This window comes from Balearica regulorum, chromosome 2 (genome assembly GCF_011004875.1).
Source record: "Balearica regulorum gibbericeps isolate bBalReg1 chromosome 2, bBalReg1.pri, whole genome shotgun sequence".
In the NCBI taxonomy this organism is placed as follows: Eukaryota; Metazoa; Chordata; class Aves; order Gruiformes; family Gruidae; genus Balearica; species Balearica regulorum.
In genome coordinates, this window is record NC_046185.1 from 24,710,314 (window position 1) to 24,737,300 (window position 26,987).

Genomic DNA, 26,987 nt, shown 5'->3' on the forward strand with positions numbered 1-26,987 from the left:
AACCCAACCCATTCTGAGCAACTGGCTTCGCCCGCAGGTGAAGCCACCCTGGGTGACACCCGGTGCAACCTAGGTAAGACTTTTCAAAAGTACATGTGTGGTATTTATAATTAATTACAACTGCAGACATATAGAATTCATCAGTAGAGCCACAGTTAAAACAACTGGGGTGCCTCAAGCAGGGAGAACGAGGTGGCTTATTTCTGAGATGGCATTTAAACTGTTTTGAGTGATAAAATTCTAAATAACACAGGTTTTGCCTGTCCAAGTTTGCTTTCCCTTCATCCTTTTGCTAAAAGACCAAAGAAAAAAAAAAGATAAAAAACCAGAGCCTTTTTGATATTACCCAATGTAAAAAAAAGAACAAAACCAGAAATTAAGAGAAGTGATGTGTGAGAGTGAGCCCGGCCAGACACACGGGCTTACAGATGCATGAGCTCTCCCATCCATCACAACCATTCCACTCTTTTTAAAAGAAAGCATTTTCTGGGCTAAGAAACAGGATACTGAGAGAAGGACTGAGCTGAAACAAACAGCCTTTCTCATTCTGGTTATTTATTTGATCTCCTTGACATGAAATGAAATATTGAATTGCACCATCCTTTCTAGAAATTACAGCAAATCCTCACATACTTGGATCATGAAATTTGAGCTGCTCTCTTCCTTCGGATTGCTTTTTCATTCTCTGCTTTATTCTTGCTGTGTCCTGGATGTCTTTTTGATTTCTATTTCATAAGAAATGGGCTTAGCTGTGCAAGGCTGCCAGATTAGCAGCACTACTGTAAGCCCATGATGAAGAGACAGTTAAAATGTGTTAAGCAAGCCGATGCTGGTACGTGTTATGCACATCTTGGAGCGTCTAAAAAAAAATTAAAAAATAAATCTGTGTCAGCATTTTTCCTACTATAGAAGAAACTGTATTTCCTTAAAAAGAGACCCAATGCAATAAATGAAAGTTGTGTTTTGTCTATTCTTTTCTTTTGTCACTCCACCTACTTTGCAAACTACCTTGAACTCATTATTTTGTCCAGGGTCAAGGAGGCTCTGACTTTCAAAGCTGGCACAACACGGTTTCAGCCCATGTCTTCTGCCCTTTCCCACAGTTCTCATTCAGTACAAGTTTACTTGCTCTTGCAGTGATGTGATGAGGCCAGTGTTCACAACAAAGAATTTTAGTACAGCTGAGTTGAATTTGCAAGAGTGTGGGTGCTAGTTAAGATTGTTGACCTCTGGGAAGAGCATTTAGAAGCATGGGACTTCACGGATGTTGGGGTTTTTTTGCATGTTGTATTTTCGGAAAAACAAAACATGCTATTGCTTTTCTGCTTTTCTCAGTCTTAGCACTTCAGAAACCTGCCTTTGGTAGTTTACTCCCCCAAGCTCTGTTCCTACTATCTACCTTACATGGACATGTGAAGAGATCAGGTTTGACAGATCAGGCTCTTCCAGATTTAGAGCACTGAAAGAAAACTGCCATGCTGCATTTGACTACCTTCTGTCTGTGTGTGCCACGATGCCCCAAGGCTTCCACCTCCATCGAGCGGCCTGTCACCCTGCCAATTATTTTCCCAGATTTATTTCAGCAGCCCCAGCTGCCTTCCTGCCAGGTAACTTCTTCCATTACTTATGCGCCACTAAACAAACCGATTGCCCTGAATGTCTTTAACAAAGACGCAACAATCTGGCCGCGGTCCCACCTCACCTCATTCCACAGAGTAATCACCACCCCTCTTTCTGGGTTTGCAATGGTAAAGATTGCACATTTCAAAGCCATGAGACTCAGCTTGGTAGGTCTATTAGTAGCTGCGCTTGTCTCAACATTGCAGGCAACTACCATCTAAGTCATGGTTCAAGCTGGGAAAACACCCCTCACAAGTACAGCATCTGTTCCGCTGCTCTGAAGGAGCCGTAGGTAGAGCTACAGGAGCAGTGCGGTAGCATTCGAGCTCTTCACAGTGCTACAGATAATGTCAGAATTGCCTTCTGTGCTTCACAGCAGATTCCAAAGGCTCTTGCCAAGCAAGGAATGAGAGCTAAGGGTTCATATTGACGTCCATTTTGAGAAAGTTATCTGGAAAACAGCATGGGAGCTGAAGAGCTTTTGAGACCTCCGTTCACACACAGTGAGCTTCCTGGGTTCCCAAATATGCTCCTGTATCAGAGCCACGGGAGCTGATCCAGCTGCTCGGGGGTAGTTAACCAATGGGTAGTAACTGCAGTAGGATACAGCCCAGGAACAGATGTGTGCTGCAAGCTACACCTGGTTCAACGTGATGAACACAGACATACTGTCCAGCTGATGCACAGATAACATAGGTTTAATTATCCACAGTTTGGTTATCTGGTGTTGACACGGTTTTTATGACTAAGTCACCCCTGAGATGCTCAGAATCTGGAAATCCCAACCACAGATAAAAATTTCCTTGCAGCCACATGAAGTCACAGTATTCTTCTGACAAACTTTGGCTGAGAATTTTGAGCATTTTTAACTTATCAGGCTTGCAGTGCATTTTACAAGGAGAGTGAAGTCTTAAGGCATAAATCATTGACCTAAAGGAAAACAACTGTGTAACAATATTACAAGATATACAGAACAGGATGCACTTGGATTCCAGTTTCTGTTCATTGGCTCAGCAGAGAGAAGGATCATAAATCAGAAATAGAGAATGGAAATCAAAGAAAAGCAACAGGAAGTGTCAAAATGAAAACCTGGCAGAAATTACCGATAGGAAGAAAAAGAAAAAAAGACTCCAGATGTTTTTTAAAAAAATAAAAACCTGGGAAAGATTCAGTGAACAAAAGATCTACAAGCAGAAAAGAAAAAAAAAAATGATAGCTCGGGTGGGGGGCTTCTCCTCTTTCTTTCTCACATACAAGCCAGGTCTAGTGAGGCAAGAAAATAGGTATCTACTAAGGAGATGAGGGAGGTGAAGGGGAGAAAAAGCTATATAAACATCACCTCCCCTCCTTTCTTCCCATGAAGCACAGCTCTGGAAAATCTGATCCTAGAAATATTTCAATCGGGCTCGTAATTCAAAAGGTTCATGAAATCCAGGATTATTACCATGAGAGAACTTGATCAGAGCAGCCAGGCTGTAACATTTAAGGGGCTCCTTATTCACACATACCTACAAGGCTGCAGCACTCGCGGTCACAGGGCGAGGAGCGTGTGAATCCCAGCCCTGCGCAGCACCAAGCTTTTTCCTCGGGGGCCATCTGCCGGCTTTCGTGCAGATGCTTCTCAGGACCTTTCTGGGATGATGATTGCTTTATCAGGTGCATCGAAGGTGAGTGATGCTGGAGCCATTAGGCATGATTTCTCATGGAGCTGTGGTCCAAGCTGGGCTGCAGGCTGCATCTTTCTGTCCTCCGTGACACTGTAACTCCAACTGGCATGTGATTCTTAAATTGGTCTTCTGAAGACTTTAAAAAAAATAATAAATCCAGCTCCATTTCCCATACTTCCCCTGCAATCAGAGATGTTCTCCCCCCTTTCCCATGCGTGTGCCACGTTTAATTCAACAATGGCCCTAAATGTTAATAATTGTGAAGGTAAGGTACTCTAAATCCTTCCTCCAACAAACAACTAAACCCAACATTAATCTCTTTGCCTAAGAATTTTTCAAACAAAACTGTGAATGAGGGAATTAATTTGCAGACTGATACTTAGAAAGACTAAATCATTCACTGATCCATATTTAATTTCTTAAAGAATCAAGCTTAGTCAGTAGACTCTTCAATCAAGAATAGATTTTTATTTGTACATGATCATTTCAGGGTAATTTTACCAACTGGTATATATTTGTATCATGCTGCTAATAAACTACAGTGTATTATTGTAAACTCATGTTCAAGCTGCTTAACTCAAGAATGGCTAGAAGCTTAAGGCTATCATTAAAAAAACCCCAACAAAACACCAAAACCAACCAACCCACACTGTCCCAGTCAAATCAAACACCTTTCTCCCCTCACTCCTCCAGCATACAAGTTTTATGAATTTGAACGACATTCATAAAGCATACAGCAAAATGAAGAAGCCTTCAATCCTAGCACATTCCATACAAAAATAACCTCATGTTTTAAGGAACCAAAATATCCCCTATTATTAACAGAGAATGTATGCTGATCTACCAACAGCAATTTGCATCTGAAAGGCTTATTACCTTTCAAAAATAGAGTTTCCTCTCTCAGACTACAGAGACTGATACACTTTCCAATTTAAAGAGCTCCAGTTGCTATAATTCAAAATTACATAGCCGGGCTGTATTTTATTTGCATTTCATTTAAGCACCCAGCTTTTCCAAAGTGCCCTTCTGCTTTCTTAATAGATTTGTCGACTTAGCTCTCTTCCTCTGCAGCCACATACATTCAGACACAAAAAAAAATCATGAAAAGCCACTTGCTACATACACCTGTCCAGATTGCATGCAGTTACATGTGAAAGTGCACTGGAAAGTTACAATCCATCTGACCAAAAGATTTCTAAAAGGAAAATAATGATTTTCTGTGTATTGTAATAGCATCCACTGCTCTGAGGTGAAAAATTAACAATATACTTCTTTAGAGGTAAGAAGATCATGATAATGGATGCATTACTGTTAGAAACTCTTAGCAATGCAGGCATCAGAAGTAATACTAGGTCTGTTTATGCATTAGTTATTTTCATGAATAATGCTAAAAAGCTTTTTAATTATTGCATCATCCTCAAGACATTGTTGGGGCTCAGAATCTCCTCAAATTTGAGACATATCAGAAAGGCCACAGAAGACAAAACAGACATTCTTTGGTATTTTTGGCATTCTACTGCATTGCAATGATACTTAAACCTCAATTTTAAGTCTTGCAAATCTGTACTGTAAAGATGCTGGAGTTCTTAACAAAACAAGCCCTTTTTTATCTGCCGGTTGGTTGTGCAACATATAAATTAACCCTGTCAAGCTAACAAAACCCAGTGCTTCTCCACAGCCCACAGCCAATGAAAAATCCCCTCGAGTGACATATCCCAAGAGAGTTCTGGAGCAGTGGGAAGTAACATCTGGGAGAGCGTCTGACCAAAGGCCAAGAATGAGGTCTTCACGCTCCTCAGTTGTCTCTTTATCTGGAACGCTCAGAGGGTCACTTTCTAGAGCCTTTGTGTTACCGTTTTTCTTCTTTGTCTTTTTCTCCTCTTTTAGTTTCTGTACCTTGTGCTTGAATATATCATGATGTTTGGGTTCTTGAGGACCACAGAAGAGTTTGTCTTTGCTTAGATGCAGCAAGTCGTCTTCTGTTGGAATGCAAATCATGGTATGTAATTCAGGGTTTCCCTTTCTCAAGAGAGACAAGTTGACCCATACGAGAGCCCTTGGATAGCTCGTCAAGATTGGCAAAAAGACATCTTCAGTCATTTCCTTCTGTCCCAGTCGAGAAATAAGGCGGATTCGGCGATCTTTTCCAGCAGTGGGATAGCACCAGGCTGACAACTGCATTAGTAGTTTCTCGCTTCTATTAAAAATTTTTAAAAATAAACATCAAGGATAGTTATTAACAAATAGTGTAACAGAAATCCAGTGCCTCACATATTTGCAAAAGTATGATTAAAAAAAGCCCTGGGGCTTTCTGTACCCTTCCAAGCTGGTATTTGTATCGCTCTGAACACAAAAAGAACATGGGTGAGTGGAATTCATGTGTGAGGCTATTTCTTCGGAAGGACACATTACTTGGTAAAATCCACAAAACTTGTTAAATCACAAATGCTGTAAAACCATCAGTGACATTAATGAAGTCCAGAACTGCCAATGTTTTCTCCCCCTGATAACTACACAAAAATGAAAGCGCTGCATTCAGGCACTTTCCAAACACTGTTGCTGCCCTCATGCGTTGCATTGGAATGCAGGGGATTCTCTATTTTCTTTATAGACCTTATTAAGTAGCACAAGAATCACCAGTGATGGTGTATGAGAAAAGAGAATGCAAGCTGATTTACACAGCAACAGTTTTAAAATCACAAATATGAGCCTCTAAAAGCTCCATCCACCTGGCAGCAGGCAGAATATGCCAACTCCAAGAACGCTTTAAACTCGGGAGTGTTAAATTTAAGATAATTTAAGAAATTTACTTTGTCTATTCACCAAGTTTGCTAGGGAAAAGCAGAGGGACTTCCACTCAAGAGCAAATTCTGATCCACCACAAAACCATTTAATCTCCTCACTATATTTGGATCAAATAATCCTCTCATCTTAATAATGGTGAGCTCTTCCTTTCTCCAATTCAGTAATTCCCAATAAAGAAGTAACATCTCACATGCATGTATCATTTTGACATACCTGAGAACAATAAAGTCACTTCTTGTCATAGTTTCATCTCTCTCACCAAAGTCCTGGGTGCCTGTAACATCACCTGTCCTTAGGACACCTTCAGAGCTTGCCATTTCCATGGTCTCCTCCACCTCACCAGTCTCAGGGGAAGCTTCTTTGACCACTTCTGCTTTGGGGTCACAAAAGCTATGCCCTTCAGTTGTGCAGTGCTCAGGGTGAGGGGAAGGATGTACAAATTCTCCTGAAGCTTTCATTCTTCCTTCCCAGTTCTTCGTCAGCTGCCCCCAAGGACAGACAAAAGGCGACAGAGTGCCCAGCTTGACATAGTTTGTCCTTTTTGCAGGTGGACGTCTAAATGATAAATCAAGTAGGTAAGAATATATGTTTCCCAGGCCATTATTCAGTCCCTAGCACTTCGAAAGGCTAACCATCTACTTTGTCCTGTGCATTCTCTTTGTAATCTCATTGAGAAAGAATTTTAAAGCTATACTTCTAGCCAACACTGCTGTATTTCTGACCAACATATCCCTTCCACCATGCTGGTTATTTCCATTTACTGTGACTGACACCACCTCCTTTTCCTCCAAACTTCTCCTACTTCCGCCTCTTAGCTGAAAGGGGAGCCAACACCAGTGGGTGCAGAGGACACTTCCAGCTACCCATACTCATGGTTAAGAGTTCTGTGTTTACTGTAGTGAAAATGAAGGCAAACTTCAGAATATCTGGTATTTAAGAAGTGGACACTGAAATATACCTCTTTGTTCACTTCCTTCTTTAACACTTAGTACATACTTTGATATTCTGCCTTTGCCTTCTCCTACCTCCTCCCTCATTTGCTGCTAAGGGAGCTTGAAATAGCTTTGTTTATTTTATTGTTATGCAGCCTTGTTTCAGCCTTACAACTGAGCATATCTCTGGGAATAGAAGGTTTTAGTTAATTTATATGCAGTTTTGAGCACAGCTTTTCTGTTAAACACATCTAGGATACTTTTCTTTTTTATAGTATTAGGATTTAAAACACTAGTGTAAAAGTCTCAATAAAGTCCAAGTCTAAATGAACACAACAGATAATTAAGGGAGTATTTTAAGCATATTCATTTTTTTCATTCTTACAATCGATTTTGAAGTTAATATTACCGTTTGAATTTTTCAAGAAGACTAGTTTCCAGTTCTTTGGCAAACTGCATTCCTGCCTGGCAGTCTGGGAAATCATTTGGAGTGTGAGGTATTCTTTGATATTCAGAATGCTTTAAAGCCTCTTGCAAGCCACCGACTCGTACACCTCGATATATCTGTTATAAAAATCAAAACCCAAAAAAGCAATGTTTGTACTGATTCCAGGTTCCTAACTGAAAAAACAACACATTAATGCTCCAGAAGCTACTGCCTTAGAAAAGGGAAAGTCTATCACTTTAGCTTTCAAAATAAACAAACTTAAGTACGGTTTTCACAGTTTTAGATGCCCATTTCAACAAAAATGTTAGTCATGTTCTTTAATTCTGAAAAACTATCAACAAAACTGAAGACAGTTTCACAGGTTCTGATCTTGTATGTTGCCAAGAATGTCATATTGCTTTGACAAAGTCATCGCCCAATTTATTTCAACTGTATAATAGGTATCACTGCAATTAATCCCCCTGCGCATTCAAAAGCATAAATTTAACTGCAGAAAGACATTAAAACTGCCATCTAAACGTTCAAAGCAGGAACTGAAACTTTGTGTTTTTAAGCTCTCCTCCAAATCAGAGGCAAACAAAACTTGCTGACAGAGTGGTGGCGACAGCCAAGCTGGAAATGGATTAGCAGTAGGCACCAAATGACTTCTCTTTAGAGACATATGCCCTTAGAAACACAAAAACCAAAGAGCTATAGCATCAGCTTTCTTTCCTTACTCCCCACTCTGATTTCCTGCTTTAGACTGCCACGTGGGCACAGTTACACCCAACAGAAGATACGGAAAGCTACTATTTATTTTTAAGACCAAGCCTCTGTCATCAACTAGTTCATACACCCTCTTTTAGAGTGGGATTTTGATCCTGTAATTGTGAATTGGTTACACAGTGTGAAATACACTCTCTACAATCTACTATTTTGAACCAAATGATATAATTTGTTATATTTACTTGCAATGAGAGTCACTTACAAAAGGAATCCAGAAAGCCATGCCCCAGCCCTTTGGGAGGTAGATATCCCAGCCACTCCCCCATCCTGGTCGATCTTCTCCAGCCATTTTCCCTGGCTGCTGCACCAACAATATGGGAATCTTAGATTCACAAGGACCCAAATCAAGGTGTGATCCAGGTACCAGTAATTGAGCTCTCCTATGGTTTAAATCCTAAGGAGGACGAGGAGACATTTCCCACAAGTTAGTGACCATTTTTCCCTCTTCTAGACACCCTTCCAAGATACAGAGAGGAGGTGAGCTCATAACTAGGAAAAACATACTAGTAATATGCTACACATTTGAACTGACCTTCATCGAGGCACAAAAAGTGGTTTTAGAAAAAAGTATTAAGCACCCTTTTCCTCCCCTTCTTACTTCCACAGACCTTGATGGAGGACAGATACTGAAACTTAGAGCAAAAGTGTACAGCACAGAGGAAGGAGGGAAAACAAGTATTGCAACTTGGTATTTATAAATTTGTGCACAAGACTAGACTGAACAGGTGCTTTCAGACAGTCTGTCGATACACGGAGCAAATCTGAACTACATCCAGGGAGATGGAAAGAACATTTGGTCACAAAACAGTTTCACATAAAGCATGCTGGCACCAAGGCTTTGTCAATCACCAGTTGTTATATTTCACTGTACCGCATTAAGAATATTTATTAAAAAACATCAGACTGCCTCTTTACATGTCCATTCTGCATCAGCTGTTTTATAAGGTAAACATTACATTTCATGACAGCATGAAGAACACCGCCATATACAAAAAGATCATGCTGATAACTGTTATGCCCTAGGGTAGTATTTTGTAAGTACTCTTCTTTTTTACACTATGGCAGCCAATTTGAACGAGCACAAAACTAAATATTGTCTTTATGAAAATTAGAGATGTTTCTGCCATACAAATATTTTTTTCTTTTTTGGATTACAAAGGTGCTGAAAGTTTATCACCTCTTGTGACTAAATCACCATTTTACCCATGAATTTTGTGGGTTGCTCCTCCATTTTCAACGGAAATGCAAGAACATTACACAAAGGCTACAAAATAAACTCTTCAACTCAGCAGCTGGATATTATGACGTTACAAAACTACTGCTCTTGGATTTATACAAGTTTCAAGAGTCTCTCTCTATGGACCATTAGCCATTTTCTCCATGGCAATCCAACTTCTTAGTTACCTGCTCTGAGATTTTATTTTCAGTGACGTTCTTACAGATGTCCTGGTCCCAGATAAAGCTGTGAGCACAGTCTACAGGTACACCCTCCAGGTACAGCTGCCTAACTTTATCATTATCTACAAAAGAAGAGAATCTTCAAACAAAATTCAAACAATTTCTGTGGCTTAAGTATCAAATTTTCAAAACCACTCCACTATCATAAGCACAATGAGCAGACAACTAAGTAAACAGACTATTAAAAGCTTAACAAGCATCACTGCTTCTGCAATATCTTACCATCACATGTTTTTCCAGATACAAAATACAAAATAAACTGTTAGGTTTAGAAGCATTAGCCTGGCATTCTCTTACAACTAGGCATTTCATTTACCACCCACTCTGCACCTGCCACTGCAGATTCTTCTATCTCGAAGTGGCTGAGAAAGGACAATGGGAGTTCAAGGACTTTGGAAACTGAATGTGCTAGGAGACCTCTAAGCCCAGAAATGCTATAAGGAAATATTCTTGCTATCAGTATTTGGTTGAACCAAGCAATGAAGAGAGCCAGAGATCATAGTGGTAATTTCATACAAAATTATTACGACTGATTACCACCTTTGGCACTGTAAGTTGTATCTTTAGCATGCCGCCTTTAACATTCTGGAATCTGGCCTTTCAGGCAGACTGTGAAGCTCAACAAGTTTGGTGGAAATCAGAAAAAGCAACATTACAAAGCCTGAAATAAGTCCACCTAAGTAAACTTGTAAGAGAAGCGAGGATGACCTTTAAGAAATGTACATACAGGAAATATTTTTAGGGGTATGACTAGCATGCAATTACTTATTTAGCACTAGCTTCCCACTCTGCATCTTTTCAGGCTCTGCACTGCAAGGAAGGGACTAGCCTTTGCTTATGTCTGCACAGACCAACAGTTGCGTGTGTTACTGAGGATAAATAACACTTCTAGCTTTAAAACTGATTATTGAGGTATTAAATAACCTATCCCTTCTTCAGCTCCACAACCTAACCAAAGCAGAGAAAATGTATACCTACCTTTAGTGATGTATGGATTAAAAGCCTTCACTGTACCGTATGTAATGCATGCTGATCCGTATTTTAGGTAAAATATTTCTTACCAATAAACAATACAATGAGCCTATTAATAGCTCTGATTAAATTTTAGAGGGATTGTTGCTCATTTTGTCATCTACAAGATCATGTACATTAAAGGAACATAAGGTGTTGGGTTTTGTTTTTTAGATCACTTAGTTTTCAAAAGAAGATTCAGCTAATTTTTCTGGTTAACGTTGACAAAGACTTTGAGCACAGAAGATATGGATTATTCAGTGGTACTAACAATACAATAGCTACTGCCAAACATAATTGCAATAATTATTTAAAATCTATAATCTTTAAGATGTCCCCATTATTAAGAGTCTGGAGATACAGCAAATACCAATGCCTCAAAGGAAGGAGAAGACAACAGCAACAAAACCGTGTGTAGTGGGGGGGGGAATTCCTTCTTGACTCTTACGGATAACCAAGGGGGAAGGCCACATAATTACAAGCAAACAGAAGGTAAGGAAAGTGACTTTTCTATCTTCTGTACAGAATGCATTCATGAACACCAGAATCTCTTTATGTTAAATTATTTAAACATGTTCTAGTTCCTTCAACTGCAAATTATTCACTGTAACTTTCCATGAAGTTTTTTTTACCACTTCTTTCTATTACCGCAGCTTAGGCAGTCTATCCCCATATTCTTGGAGTTGTTTACAATTCTATATTCTATAAAGGGATGAGTATTTTTTTTTTCCACTTTAGAAAGCCATTTTAGGTCAGTCTCTTTCCATGACCACAGTCCATCCAACATCCCCCTCACTACCCTAAAATACCCTTACCTAACTTGGTACATTCTTTCTCCTTGATCCCTGTTGAATTTGGGGAATTTAATCTAATAAGCATAGTTTAATTCAATTCACAATCCCAAATCCTCACACCAGTTCTCTTTATTTCTTACCTCTCTCCTGTTTTCTTCAGTCCACATTTTAAGATTGCTGGGGAAATAACCCTACTAATGAATAAGTTGCTGATCACAGTGGAAGTAAGATGTTAGAACTAGTATGGGAAATAGGGAGTTGTATTACTAAGCACGCAAAGCTCAGTGACAATCAGCACGTTATCTACTTCTGCTGGTGTCAATGGTTGGTGCTTAGACAATACAGGCAGATAGAGGAAGGTTTTTTCCATTTCAAGCTGTTGTTCAGATTTATGTAGCTGATTATCTTAACAGTCTTAGATCACAGGCCTAAAAGTAAGAGTTCTTCTATTTGAAATTTTTTCCTTCCCTCTGTGAGGAAATAACAGAAAAACAAAAAATATAAGCACTGATAGGGAGCAGTTTCAGAGCCACATGTACGGATGGGTGCGTGCCACGACAACTGATGCCAGATACCTAAACCTCTGCAAGAGGTGCGTTTACAAGCAGACTCAGGCTCTGTGTCTGCAGAAGGAACTTTAGCTCACTTATCTTTCATGATGCATTCTCCTTCTATGCATCTTACTCACTGATTGTTTAAAAGCTCCACCATACTCCATGTTGAGCAGTTTTTAAGGCTGTGGAATTTGCATTCTCCCATAGAAGACAGTAAAAGCATATCAAAATGTCAGAAGCACACTTTAAAATGGAGAAAAGAACGGCACTAAGTTGCAGTCATGTAAGCAATGACTGCTTACTGGGAGTCTTGACTTCCAGAAGGCATAAACCTGCTGAGAAGGTAGTGAAAAGTGATTTATTCACAAACTTTCTATCCCCCAGCCTAAAGAAACGAGGGCAGTTCTGTGATTAAATCCCATCAGCACGTACACAGCTTACACACATGCACATGCATTCAGGAGTGAGAATAACTGGGAAAGACTGAAATTACCTTTGATAGGTTAGCGTGTCACTCACAGGGGAAAAAGTACACAGGCATATATATCTTCAGCATTTTGAAAACAATAACAGGGATATGGACAGATGTGTATCATTTCACAGATTGCATGTACGCTAATCCACTGGCAAAGATGATGGCTGTTACTTACCTAAACTATCCACTCATTTGACAAAAAATGCATCTTTAAATTAGTAAAGACTTCCTAAGAAAAAATCAGTTAACTTTTATACAACATCAAAGAACAATAGGCTACAGAATCACGTACAGAATCTGCTAACGTACGCAGTGCCATTGCAATCTTACCAATACTAATCTTAATAGTATTTGAATGTGCAGGAAGCGAAAAGCGGAAAAAAAAGTGTGGAATATAGCAAGAGTTCCTTTTTATTGCTCCATCAACATGACATGTAATTAAGGCAAATGAATGACTACTAACATTTCTTAAATAAAGATCAGGTCACTATATTACCACATCTGAGAAAGGGTACATCAAAACCAAAGCTCAGGAAGTTTATGTAGTTCTAAGACTCATAAAAAGATTTTTTTCTTACAGAAGAGGTAAATTAATACCACCCAAATGGAATTACAGATCTTAGAGAAGACTAACTTTTTTTTGGGTGGGTGTTACTCTGAAAATGTTGGTAATACTATTGCTGTAGTGATATATACTATGTGCCATGACTAAATTCCTTCCTTTTTTGGTTAAAAAAATTGCCCCTCAGAAAACTAAAGAGGAAGATAGTCTCCATTCCTGGGTCACTCTTCGCAAAAGAACCAGTAAAATGAGGGGACAGAACTGATTGGAAAAATGCTGGCAAAAGTGCTAAATCAAACTAGAATAATCTTTGGGAATATGTTGCTTTTGATAAAATTCTTGCTGGCTATTTCAGTAATCTGACTCCAAGTGCAGCCAATAACAGGTCCTGGGGAAGAGTACAACACTAGAATCAGTACGTAGTGCTAACTGGTGTATAGAGGCAGTGAAATATGCAACAAGACCCCACACTCCAAGGAGAGTACAAACTAAACCGGTAGAATTCAGGAAGACCTTATAATGGGTCCTGAAACTGTAAATAGCGGCAAGAAAGCATAATGCTTGCATAGAGAGAACAGATTAGACATAAAATGCATTCTGCACAATAACTGTGTCTAGGCTTCCTTTTATTAATACATATGCAATTTTATTTTTTCTTCCAAAACGACCAAGAATTAAATGTACTTGAATGCCTTCCTCGACTAGAAAATTATAAAAGTATCTGAGCTTAATAACCTAACATGGATTAATTTTCTAGAAGTATTTTAAAATACCCCGTAACTTCTCTGCTTTTAGCTACTTGAGCAAGGAGGCCCATTAAGGCAAACATATAGTACAGGTAGCAGCTGTCACAGAGCCAACTACAAAATTAGGTTAGGGACAACAGTCTTTGGAGAGTAACAATACCTTCTCTTTCCAACTAACACCTAGGAACACTCAATGAGGGGGACAGGAGACTGGCAGTTAGACCTCAGCCCTGAGTTCCTCAGACAGGAGAGATGAACTACCATGCCATAGAATTCCCCCACTCCACATGTAATAGGTACGCAGGAGATTGCGAATGATCCTGTAAATCTTCCAACAGAGCATTAGGAAGTCACTCAGGAGGGAAATGTGGAAAACAGCAGCCACCTTCCCTGCTGAACCGTTAGTCCCCCTTATTCTCTCCTTAGCTGCTTCTTGTAGGAGGGCTGGCCCCTCCTTTTCTACTCCCTTACCATGATGTCCTTTTTATTTTCCACTACAAGACAGCTGTATTGTCTGTCTTCTTTCATCTTTCTGCTTACTCGACTTATTTAGTAGCGACATGCTTGTATAATATCAAGTCCTTCTGCAGAACCTAAATTAGAAGGTACCACGCAGTTCACCTTTCCTTGCTAGCTGATCAAGGACCCTCTCCCTCTCCTGAATAAAAGTCAGAGAGGGCAGACGCTGTTTTAAGTTCATGATGAAACAAAACAAAACGAAAAAACACTTAGAAAGGAACCAGAAAGCAACACCAAATTTTCCGAAGGTTTGTGATATAGATTTTTTGCAAGTGAAGGATAACCCCAAGTAGAAAGATCTTGAAGATGGCCATTTCTAACCAGCCAAAGGAAAAAAGGCATCGGTATTTTCTTGTTCCTCCTTCATCACCTCTTTACCATGGCCCTCCTTCCTGAGCGACAAACAGCTTTGGCAGTGGGAGAGAAACTATGAGACATTTCCAATGCCCAGATACCTTCTGCTGATCTTGCCTTCTTGAACACATCTTCACAGACATGACAAGCAGAATGAAGGGGGCTGAATTACTTCTTGTAGTTACTAACTCCTTTACCAGCTCAAACCAGTATCTGTAAACAAGTGCTATACAGCTCACCTTACTTCTCAGCAGGAAGGAACCAAAGCAGAGGTCATGTATGCTGCAGCACTTCCAACAGGAACGTTAATGATGAAAAAGCTAGCTAAGCAGAACTAATTAACAGGAGAAAGGCTGTTCCAGATAGACAGTAGAATAGGAGGATGTAAGTGAACCTTACATCCTGATTTAAGTGAAAAGTAAGGCTAGATTATTCTAGCAACTTGCAAACACACCACCAAGAAAAATAAATATTTTCAAGTCTCTGGAACCTTCAACTTGTCCTATTCGCTACTGTTTGCAAGCTGGCTATTAAGTGAGATAGTCTGCGTCCAGTCAACCTAATTGGAAATGCCTACACAGCACTGTACACAAACCCCACTGTATACTGCATATGGACATTTTTCAAGGACATTCAAATCCAACTGAATTTGAATTTTGCACTGAAATGTTGTATAAGTCAGCATTGAAACGGAAGTTTTAGAAGTCATGTATGCACCTTTCATTTTTTAACATAACCAGCATCTTGGCCATTTGAAAGGCTAATCTTGCAAAGGTAATTTTTTTTTTTTTTCCAGTGGCATTGCAACTTTCATCATTGTAGGACTATAAACCAGAAACAGCAGATATCTTCTTGGGGAGATAAACAGGATCAGGAAGACTAAACACCAAACAGAAACATACTAAATACTTTTTAGCACCTGGTTGGCCTTGCCAGGATTCGAACCTGGATCATCTGTATGGTCAGACAGAGGCTTCCATTGAGCACAAGACCAGCTTTGGTGCATGACCCTCCCTCACAACTGCTGCTCTAAAATCTATGCAACTTTCAAGCTGTTTCTGTTCTGCCAGGGGCTGTGGAAAGGGGAAGGAAATATTCTGAAATCAAATGCTAGAGGAAAACAGCAAGAGATAATCAGCAGAAGATGACAGTAAATGAAAACAAAGTGCAGAGAGAAACTGAATATCTTGCCTCTGGCAAAGCATAAGATAAGCAAGGCATTTTACCTTGATATTTTTCAAAGTCTGGTATGGCTTTTGTCTTCTTTTTTGGCAAATTGACACGAGGATCTCCAACAGTGAGGCCCAGTATTGTACCTGGTGGCATTTCTGATGGTGAACTTATCCCTTTAAAAATACACAGATGAACATTACCATGAAACTATGAATTAAGCTGCGATCTTTTTCTGCACTACTAGTTTGTGCATTTTTTGCCTGCAGGGATGTGACACCACTGTAAGCCAGAGAAGCAATCCAGAGTACTCAATTTAACATGTTTCGAAAACTCACCAATGCTTGTTAAATGTTCAACAACAAAACACAACAATAGCAGCATAAGACTTAGTTTGCAATTACATTTATGCTTAGCATAGAAGCGAGGTCACTCTCACAACTGACAGACTCAATTCATCCTTTACATTTGCACATCTCAAAGAACTGACAACCTTAGTCTTATAATTGTCTTCCAGAGAAAGGAAATGTTTAAATTTTTTTAAAAGTTTTACCTCATCTCTGCTTAACTGTCTCACACTGGATAGCTCGAGTATAGTGTGAGATCTACCAAAGCCAGTTCCTTATCTGCTTCAGTGCTAGAAAGTGAGGAAGTATTTTTAACTCTATGAAACTTTACAACTCAGCCAAATATACAACTGTTCATTAGAAACAAAAATATATAAAGGAAGGTATGATACTTTCACTTTAGGTAGGAGCTTACTATTTTATCTGTGGAGGTATTTTACAACTTTTGTCTTAATTTGGTGTGTATGGGGGGGGGGGAGAGTGTGAGAGTATATATCAGACTGTATATCCATCAGCAATCTCAAGTTCTAAGTTCATTAAGAAACAAGATTCAGTTCATCTGTTAAGAGTTTGGACTATACAGAGGATTAAAATTCCCTTAAAAAAAGTTAATGTAACATTTCTCAAATCCTTGACACGCCACAGTAATTACCTAAGAACATGCTCAATGGTATCACTCTCTTGATCAAGCAAAAAACAAGCATTTCCCAATTGAAGTCAACTTATTAGCATGCCAGCTTTGACGACTAGAGTTTAAGAGTTTCCCCTTGCTCCCATAGCACCCACATGCCCAAATACCTTCTAATAGCTCAAAGATAGCACTTTGACGTTGATGAAGAGATATTTTTTCAGAGTCTTTGCAGTTTTCTACCCACCAGTTATTCAGTTCTGTCTCTGAATCTGCCATCTCCTGGAAAACAACAGATCTAATTAAACTCAAATGGTCATTCAGTATTTTCTATCAGTATGAATTCACTCGCAGTTCACCTTAATCATTATGGTTGCTTTCTTCCCCTTCAAGTTTCAAACCAAAAGAACTTCTTCCTGATGCAGTCTATTCCTATACTCCACCTTACAGTAATCCCCAATAAGCTGTTCAGTTTAACCTGTGTTCCAAAAATAAAGCAAGCGATCCACAATGCTTCCTAAGTCTGCTGTTAATTATTTCTTAAAATAATTTAAAAAAATAATTAAAAATAATTAAAAAAACCCCAGAGATTTCATGGCCTTGTCATGTTTGCTGCAAGAGACAAAAAAATCCCCAAAACATTAAAACCACAGTGACACTATGTGCCAAGAGGCGGACAAAATACTAAATCCTGGAGAAATAGCATATTTGATTGAAAACACAACGGTTTTTTTATACCTTACATGTCTTACCCTTTAACTGTAGGTGCTCAAGCTCATTGCTCAAGAAACATGATCTACGGTTTGTCAAAGAGAATATTAATTATTCTAGACCTCTCAGCACAACACATCACTACAGCAGAAACTACACAGCCTGCTCAACAGCACCATTGCTTCTGTTTTCTTCCTACCCCCACTTAAAATCCAGATAGGAGGTCTTCCTGAGATCAACATTAGTCAAGTTCTCAATACAGAGAAGCTAACAGAGTAGAAATACATAGGTTAGCCTTTATAATAAGTAAGGCTAGACAGTTTACAATTCTTTCTAGCAAAACCAAGCTTGCACATTCTAGAAATCTTATAAAAATTACAGCAATATCCAAACTGCAAATTTCCTTACTGTTTGGAGAGAAGCAGCTTTCAAGGTCTCTGTAAGGACAGAGTGTGATAGTGGGCCAATCAGCCGATATCTGAGAATCTCCATAGTTCTATCACTGCAACAGGAAAATTTCGGGTGAATGTACAACCCCACAACACACTTTTTTTCCCCTGCACTGTTAAGCCAGAATTCAGCTGTATTAACCAGTTAAGGGTCACAGCTTCTGACTCTACTATGAACAAACCTGATCACAATGCCAGTAGTCTGCGAGATCCAAGAGTAGGACTGCAATGGATCTCTAGTGCCATCACCAATTATTTTTTTCACTGGCACAGCTTCTTGTCCTTCCTTATCCTCCTTCTTTCTTTTCTTGCCAAGGCTCAGAAAAACATCCATTTGTTTTTTCTCTTGAATTGATGTTGCAACAGGCTCAGGAATATAGATTTCTTCAGGCTCTGAACACTGAAAAATTGCTTTTAACTCTCTCAGTATGTCCTTAAGAAAAATGAAAAGTTTGGATTAGGATGACAAGCAGTGCATTGCAAAGCTTAAGTACAGTTTTAAGAATTACACTCTACTATTTTATTTTCCTATATGGATTTAAGGCAATCGACTTCATTCTGCTGAAGTCCAGGGCTTACTATCAAGAGCTGAAAGTAATGCTGAATGTTGCTAAGAAGTTATTCTCACTCAAATTAACGTAAGACAAATTGCTGGTGCACAAGATTTTACTTTTTTTTTTTTGGGGGGTGGGGGGGGAGTTCATAGCTATGTATCAGATTATGATTATCTGTGATGAGACCAAACAGCCTGTTGGGGGTGCCAGTGGGAAGGATGTGAAGCAAGCAACATCATACTGCAAATATGTCCTGAAACAAGTGACACTATAAAACTTTTAACAAGCTCAAACACTAAAAAACCCCACTCAGAGGCATGCACCTTCTGTACAAGCTTTATAAAAACAAGCCACAGAACATAAATATTGCTAGAGTGGAAAGTCTTCCAACTTTTAATTCCTAAAGCCATGTATTATATCCAGATTTTCTACACCTTTCAGAAGGTATCTTCAGCATTAAAAGTGTACAATGCATAAAGAAATCAGAGTTCAACTGTAGAGAAAAAAATACCTGTTTGAGAGCTGGATGCATCCAGATCCACAACTGTCTGTTTTCAGACCCATCCCTGGGTTTCCAAATAAACGTAACAGGACCAAGCATATTCTCAGGATAGCAATCTGCTTGGTAAAGATTCAGGGAACCCTCAAATCTTCCAGACAGACAACAAGCCTCTTCAAATGTTAATCCTAAAGAAGAAGATACTTACTGAAAAACAAAACAATCTCATTTAAAAAAGAAAAAAATTGAAATTCAGTCTGGCTGCTGGGACAGTATCAAAAAAAAGAACATGTACCACTATTAGTTTATTAATAAGCAACTGAAAATAAGAATGTCTAGTATGAGACGTTTTAATTATATTTTTCAACCAAAATGACAACTCAGTATCAATTCTATTACTACTACTGAGATTGGTAGGATATTAAAAAAGGAAAAGGATGGCTCATCCTTTAGTCTGTTCATAATTTTAACCCTACTTTGCACTACATAAAATTTACCTGTGTCAATGCTACATATTCGAGCAAGTTGCTTCAGAAGCTCATTCTCTTTACCAGTCAACTCCAGGCAACAATAATACGATAAGTCCTGAAACAACAGGATAGTGGTAAAGTGAGAACAAATCTTGAAAGTGAGCCTGGCAAGGAAGGACCTTCACAATTTACACCATAGTAATTTTTCATTCACTAGAATTTGTGTTAAAGAGAAATGAGTTTTCCTTTTTAACTTAAAATTGTTAGATGTAGGAGAGCTGTCAGGCATTTCTCACTTGAGGACCAACCTGTCTCTCAAACCAACAGACCAAAAAGAACATTGAACAATAGCATCCTGCTCAGGAAGATGATGCAGGGGCTCACTGAATCTCTTAGCTCTTCAGAAGACTGAAGATGCAGTATTTCAGTCATAATTACCATAAGACTCTTCTAAAGGTTCCTCATGTTCTCTCTGATACTTGCCACCCTTCATCACAATTATGAAATTACTCATTTCATACTTAGTAGTTATTAACAGCTGACACAACAGTACTTCAAAAAGACAGAAATATTCATTATAACTGAACAGTTGATTACTTCACCTTGGCAAAATAACAAAGAAAACAAATAAAAAAAGATGTAAATGAGGTACCTGAAGAAGGCAGAGTTTTGTCATGGCTCGGTAACAAGCCCTGTAGCTCTTCTCCGTAGGGCTATCTCCTAAACAGTATCCCCATTTCTTTACCATATGAAATCTCTTTGCATGCCAAATATGCGTTTCCAGCCAAATATTCTTTCTTTGCCTGCGATTAAACTCTGCTACCAAATTTATGTGGCGCCTTCTAGCTTTGCGGCATTTAGTCTTTGACTGTTCTTTTTTCTGATGTACAGCTTTCTCTGCCTGTTTTTAAAAGAGAGGATATTGAAGTAAATCTCAAAAGGACAAACTTCTGTAAAGAAAAAGGCTGACATATATAAGGACACAGGAAGCACTAGCATTAAGTTACACTTTATTCTGATGTTATTTCTCCATAATTCTTGTGGTTAACTAATTTTTGAAACTTTATACACAAGCCCCATGCACAAAAGTGCATCAAGGTTTGACTGGAACCCATAGATAAACCAAAATCTACACACATTCAGAAACTTACCAGTGAACAGTAAGATCTGCTCCTTCCTGTGTGAAGTTTTTGCCCAACATCAATATACCCAAGTGAACAAAAGAATGTGACATTAGGAACACCTGGAGATTCGAGCTCATACAGAAGCAGTATGGACTCTCACACTGCCAGGTAGGACCCTAAGGATTCGACAATGTGTAGAAGCGAACAAGCAAGGACTGTGGTGATGTCTTGACAAAATTCTTGATAAATACCCAGTCAAGGTCTGAATTATTATGGGTGAATGCATGGGTGGAGAGGACGGCTTGACTCTCTCAATCAATGCTTGATTTGTCTTTTTGTGATGAGAAGTGGTAGAAAGAAACAGGGATTATAAGACACACACAAAAAATTTAGGATGTCCTCTGTGAGCTCACCAAGGAATAGTTGACAACAGACCACTGTTTATAAGAATAGCAAAGGAATGTGAGTGCTAGAAGATCAATGCCAAGAGCACAAAAAACACTGAGGCAACCTATGACATCAGAATAGAAATGCACAAAAAAATAAAATATGTTTCCATCAAATCCATCATTCCACCACAGAGCAGGCATCATAAGGCACTGGATCAATAGTATGCAACTGATTGGTTCAGAAAGACAATTACAGAAAAAAGGATGTGGCGCTGTAGATGAAAAAGGTTATGTCTTCAAGCTTTTGAAGAGATAAGAGATGGTTCAGGTAAATGTTTGGATAAAAATGGGCATGATAAGGATCTAAGAAAAAAGGAAGAAAATGCAGCAGGACTGGAACAGTTAACTTTGAAGAAGTAAACTTCAAACGCTGAAAAGTAATAGGCAGAACCTTTACAAAAGGAAATAGCTGAGGAGATAGGATACGCTGCAAGAGAACATGAAACAAAACAGCCTGTGCAAACACACAAACTACACCAAAAGACCTGAGGAGAGAAAACCTAGCAGAAGAAATGCAGCTGCACCAGGGCCCATTAAATAATCTCAAAAATCCAAGAGTCACACAAGGTGTAGAAACAAGGATGGGAGAATAAGTGCGAGCATGTACAGAGAAGTTAGAAAGGCTAACATGTGAAAGGAGTTAAAAAAGCAGGACACAAAAGAACCAAGCATAAACATTAATCTAGATTATTTAATAAAGATAGAGCACATAACTAACTACGCAAAACAGCCCATGCCTTCTTCCTTCAGTTCATAGAAAACAGGCCAAATTGTCATGACTAACAAAGCAAAAAGAATGCCAACCAGAGGAGCAGAAGAAGAGATACAGGTTATGAAGATCCAATAAAACACATCTTAAGGAACATGTGTGGAAGTACCCGAAGCAATTTCTGAATCATGAACAATTATCTGCAGGAACTCAGAGTGGAGGCGGTAAGGTCTCAAAGAAATTAAAAAAGAATGCAAGAAATACATTAATCAGGCAACCTTAACACATAGAAAACTTACCAAGCAAACTCACTGAATCACTTTAAGAAATATCTAGAGACAATGAAGTGATCAATGCCAAACATCAGCCAGATCATTTCACAATAAAATCCTACTGAACCAATTTTTTAATTTTTTTGTGTTTTAAAAAACACACAGGAAGACCACAGTGGGTAAGGAGCAAGTAACTCCACAGGAGCATTCTGACTAAACATTGAGCTACTGCGACAAATGAGAGAGTTTCATAAGCAACCAGAAATAGTCCATTAGCAAGTCTCAAGCTGCATGCAGCCTGCCAACTCCCTGTGTGAGCTATACCACATGAACCATTGTGCCAGTCACGAACGGGCTAAGCTGGCTTAAGGTTGGCAGGGTCACACCCAGCAGCTGTGGTGGGGTGTAAGGCAGACAGGTGTTATCAAGGACTCCTGGATCACCTGGGACCAACACACTGCCTAAACAACCCCTCCAGCAGTGGACCCTTTTACCATCATTAATAACTTTTCAAGACGTTCAATAATCACAAAGCCAAGTGGTTAGTGAGATCGACTTGAGCTACCATCTCAAACTGAGGTGTTCCTGCATTTTGAACCAAAACATCAGTCAAAGTTTGAGAACCTGCATACACAGGGAAGTTTTGCAGATGTCTGAACATTAGTAAATGTACAGCTGAACACTGTGCATTAGCTACGCCAACCATATAGTCTACCAAATACTATAAAACGCACTTATACCTCTTTCCTGGCAATCTCTTGGAGTCGCCTAGGTAGGCGTTTAATATTGTGACTCATAGCTCGCCTTCGCATGTGCCTAGGTAGAGTCTGGAAAACTAGAGAGTTTGAAGACTTCTGTGCAACTGCTTTCAACATGGCCTTGATCTCAGCAGCACGAGCTTGAGCAAAGGTAGACACTGGAATGAAAAGAACTGCATCAGAGCATGACAAACAGCAAAAATCAAAGGAGGGGACACTGTACATAAATTACTGAATTCCAGTAGAGTATTCCTAGTATACCAGTCTAATGACTTCTTGAGATAAAAGTAAATACTGTACACTATTACTGAAGAAATTTCAATTCCTTAGATATTCTGAAGCTTACAGATATGGTTAAGCAAATACTTATCCATGAATTAATCTAAAAGTTGCGGTGGTATAACCAACAAGTCCTATTTGCATTAACTACTTCTTTATTAAATTAGAGTAGCAATTTTTTCAGATGGCATTCAAAGAGATGAAGAAAACTTCAGCACATAAAAAGAAAATGAAGCAGTAATCATATTACAGACTGTTTTAAAATGATCAAATAAAAAATCCAGAGGTTGGCCTTGTTTTATGCTTATGGAAGTGTATCTACCATCAGAGCACCACCACATTTTGAAAAGCTAATCTGCTCTCCTTAATAAATGTACTGTTAGATGAAAAGTTGTCTTTAACTCACATCACGGGCAAAAACAGTTTCACTGGCTACATTAAAAGCAGATGACTGTCAGCACTTATTTTGCTAGAAAACAGAAATCAAAATGCATATCCCTCACTACAAGTAAGTACAACTTTTCAACTCAAAAGTCTGAAAGGACTCACTGAGTAACAGCTGGTCACGCATTCCAATACACAACTACTTCTGTATTACGGAGAAAATTAGGAAAAACAGAAGAACATAGCATCAGTTCTAATTTTTGCTCTTGCACAGAAACAGACAGCAAGCTTAATCACCAGCAAGTTGCCCTGGACATATAGATTATGACCTTCTCCTTATACACAAACCTGTTATGTATTTTGGCATTTCCTCAGAAACACTCTGGCGTCCTCCTTGCCATCCTCCTCTTCCTCTGCCTCTCTCTCCTCTGTTTTGCCCTTTTGGAAAATACTGGTCTTTCCTGCAAGAAGGCCCAGATGACTGATTTGAAAATTTCTGCTGCTGATACTGCTGTTCAGAACGAACATCTCCTGGAGGGTTTAGAAATGAAAAGAGGTAACAGAAACGAGAAGCAGTCTGAGTAACTGGTAACTATACACTGTGTTTGCTCATAAGATTGCACTGCACATTCCTCCCATTATATTTAATATAAGTACCTGAAAAAGCCATCAGCTATCAGAAGAATTAAGTTCTTTTTTACAGGAAGAAATAAAAATTTCACACTGTCCTGCAGCAAGCCTACAGTAGATCAAGTAACTTGTGCACATTCTGAAAATGATACCCAATCCAGACTTTGCCTCCAATACTCTATCGGACCCAACAGGAAAGACCTGACTAAAAATTGGTCTATGCAACATCATTTTTACTATTGTCTAGTCAAGGTTTTAGTACCAAACCAGCAGAGTTAATATTTTTCCCTCTTGCCCCTTGATTTTTTTTCCCATAAGCAAATGCATTCTTGTCTCACGTGTATTTCTGTTACAGTAATAAATAAGGTAAGCATGATATGTGTATGTTGGTGCAGTAAGTTGATTTCCTAGTACAGGCATTTAAACCAATATTGAAATTAAATAACTACAGCCTTCACTAAGCTTCCTAAGATACAGAAATACCTTTCAAGAGTCATAAGCACCTAACACTACTTCAAGTTTAAGAGGGCCTTGAAGTGTATACTTAAAGACTGGTTTCTATTCAAGCCGTGCAGTTAAGTCTTGGTTAGGATTTCTAGTTCAACTTGAGATATGGTTCTCAGGCAGCTCATGCTGGACAACTGGACTAAAAAGGGCCAAGACAGCCATTCCCACCACCCCACCCACTGTGTCAGGATGAGTGCTTGAAGAAACACGGGGCCATACAGTTCAGAGAGCTCCTCTAGTGAAAAATCAACCTGTGCATCAGGAGAAACGGCATAAGAGATTACAAAAATCAGTTTTCAGGTTGATCAGCTTCTTAAACAAGCCTATCACATTGTCCCAAAAATGCTATCACTGGCATGAGGAACAGCCAGGAGCAGATTCACCTCCAGTAGCCTCAATTTATGTGAGCTTAAAATGTCAAGGAACCTCCTTTTTCCATTTCGAATAAGCACAAAGCTGAAGTTTTATGTTCAGCAGTAATGCTGTCGCAGCCCCCATGCAACCACACATCATGTAGAACTGCAGTAATTCAGATGAAAAAAATAATTTGGGGTGGAAACAAAAGTTACTTTTTATGTGAAGTAACTCCCTGATCTGGGTTCTCCATGTGACTGAGAGCAGCACTATCCAGACAGTGAGGTGAAGGTGAGAAGGTAATAGCTGGAGAGAGAGATGGATGGTGCCTCAGTCAGCAAATCTGCGCAGACCTACAGCCCAAGTCAATTGTGGGAGGGTAGCAGGACAGCAACTAACTTGTATCACAAAAATATCCTTTCACTATCAAGTTAGTCCAAGAATGGAGGAAGTATTTTAATCAGAGGATGGAAGAGTATTTCAAAATACAGTGACTGACTTAATACCTAAAGAAAAATTACTTCAGGTACTATGTAGATCCATAGTTTTATAACTCCTATTTAGACTTTTTCTTTCCTGTTTCTACACAACAGCCCTATAAAACCAATATACTAACACTACAGAAGACTGTTATATGGATTAAAATACATGCTATTCAACAGGACAGAAAAACATAACCACATAATCTTAGAAGTTCCCTGCTACAAATAAAGTATGAAAAACGTGTTTAATCTGGCACTACTCCTGCAATGATATTCCAAAATCTTCAGTCAGGGCTGACCATAATTTGCTATGTCATTGTCTGCTTAGGAACTCTACAGTCACCTACGTACGCAGTGACATTTAATCATTTTTTTTGTTCAACTCCAAAGATTAATTTGTCAGCTTCTGAAGGCCTCATAGTAACAGGCCCTGCTCTTATGTGTAGGGTTTTTGGTTGTTTTTTTTTTTTTTTTTCAAAAAACAATGCAAGTAACAAAATAAAAACATGGGCGTGTTAGAAATCAAAGTCCAATTTGAAGTCCATACAGGATGCAGATGAAAACACAGATGAAAAAAGCATCTGGCATACAGCTTGACAGGATCCTTCAGTCTCCAGCTGCAAAGGTTACCTGTGTACAAAACGCTCCAGCAATGACCTGGCACAACTGGCATTTTAGGGAAACGCCTTGCGGCCTCCTGCCAATGCTCTTCCATAGACACATGGGCTACAAGCGCCAAAAGGCAAACTGGCTGGGCATGCTGATCCGACAGAAAACCAGTGCATTTATCACAGGGCCAGCAGGTAAACCAGCTCCTCCTGCGGGACCCGGGTCTGACAGAGAGAGAAGGGAGGTCCCTGCCGGGGGTATAACACTCAAATCCATTTTAAGACCAGTAACCACAGCGGGTGGACGGGGATTTGATGTACAATCGAAGGGATGACGCAGAAAAAGGTGTAATAAGAAGAACCATGGCTGAAGGAGTCAACGGCAGAGGACGAAGCCCAGGGGTGTTCCCACACCGCGCACACCTCGCCGGCCGCCGGGTCTGAAGAGAGGGGGACACCCGGTCCTGAGGGGGACACACACCCCCTTCGCGGTCACCCGCCCCGGCCCTGGGTAGGGGGTTCCCCAGCCGTACCTGGGGGCGGGCAGGCTCTGCTCCCGCCGCCGGGGAAGGGCCCCGGCTCGGCGGAAAGAGTGACGCTGGGCGGCTGGTTCCTCATCTTCTTGGCCCGCTTCTTCTCCCTCGCCCCGGACATCTCCGGCAGGACCCGGGGAGCGTGCGGAGAAGGGGGTCACACCAACCCGCCCCTCAGGCGGGCCTTAGGCACACAGCGGGGGCTCCTCAGCCTCTCCGTGGCGGCAGGGAAGGGGAAGGCGGGGAGGGGTCGGCGGGCGATGCAGCGGCGAACGGCCCCACACGCTCCCACGGCGCGACCTCCGCCCGCTACACGCGGCCGCCCGACCCTAAGCACCGCGCATGTGCGCGGCGCAACCA

The 26,987-nt window shown here is 39.8% G+C and overlaps 1 protein-coding gene across 1 annotated transcript; it reads right to left on the reverse strand.

Moving 5' to 3' along the window:
- Positions 1-3,735: 3,735 nt before the first annotated feature.
- Positions 3,736-26,962, reverse strand: POP1 (POP1 ribonuclease P/MRP subunit). Its single transcript, XM_075743636.1, has 15 exons — positions 26,628-26,962; positions 23,862-24,044; positions 22,833-23,008; positions 20,191-20,439; positions 19,566-19,653; positions 19,081-19,256; positions 18,198-18,448; positions 17,975-18,068; positions 17,026-17,137; positions 15,937-16,056; positions 9,642-9,757; positions 8,440-8,631; positions 7,434-7,588; positions 6,306-6,647; positions 3,736-5,484 (listed from the first exon to the last, which is right to left on the reverse strand). The coding sequence occupies exons 1-15, from the start codon at positions 26,746-26,748 to the stop codon at positions 4,821-4,823; spliced, it is 3,039 nt and encodes a 1,012-aa protein (XP_075599751.1). The 5' UTR covers positions 26,749-26,962; the 3' UTR covers positions 3,736-4,820.
- Positions 26,963-26,987: the final 25 nt, after the last annotated feature.

Excerpts from the sequence above, each read along its gene's own strand:
- POP1 (XM_075743636.1), bottom strand. The coding sequence starts at position 26,748 with ATGTCCGGGGCGAGGGAGAAGAAGCGGGCCAAGAAGATGAGGAACCAG. Across the intron at positions 24,045-26,627 it reads CAGAGCCTGCCCGCCCCCAG|GAGATGTTCGTTCTGAACAG; the intron begins GTACGGCTGGGG and ends TAAACCCTCCAG. Across the intron at positions 6,648-7,433 it reads CTTCTTGAAAAATTCAAACG|ACGTCCACCTGCAAAAAGGA; the intron begins GTAATATTAACT and ends TTTATCATTTAG.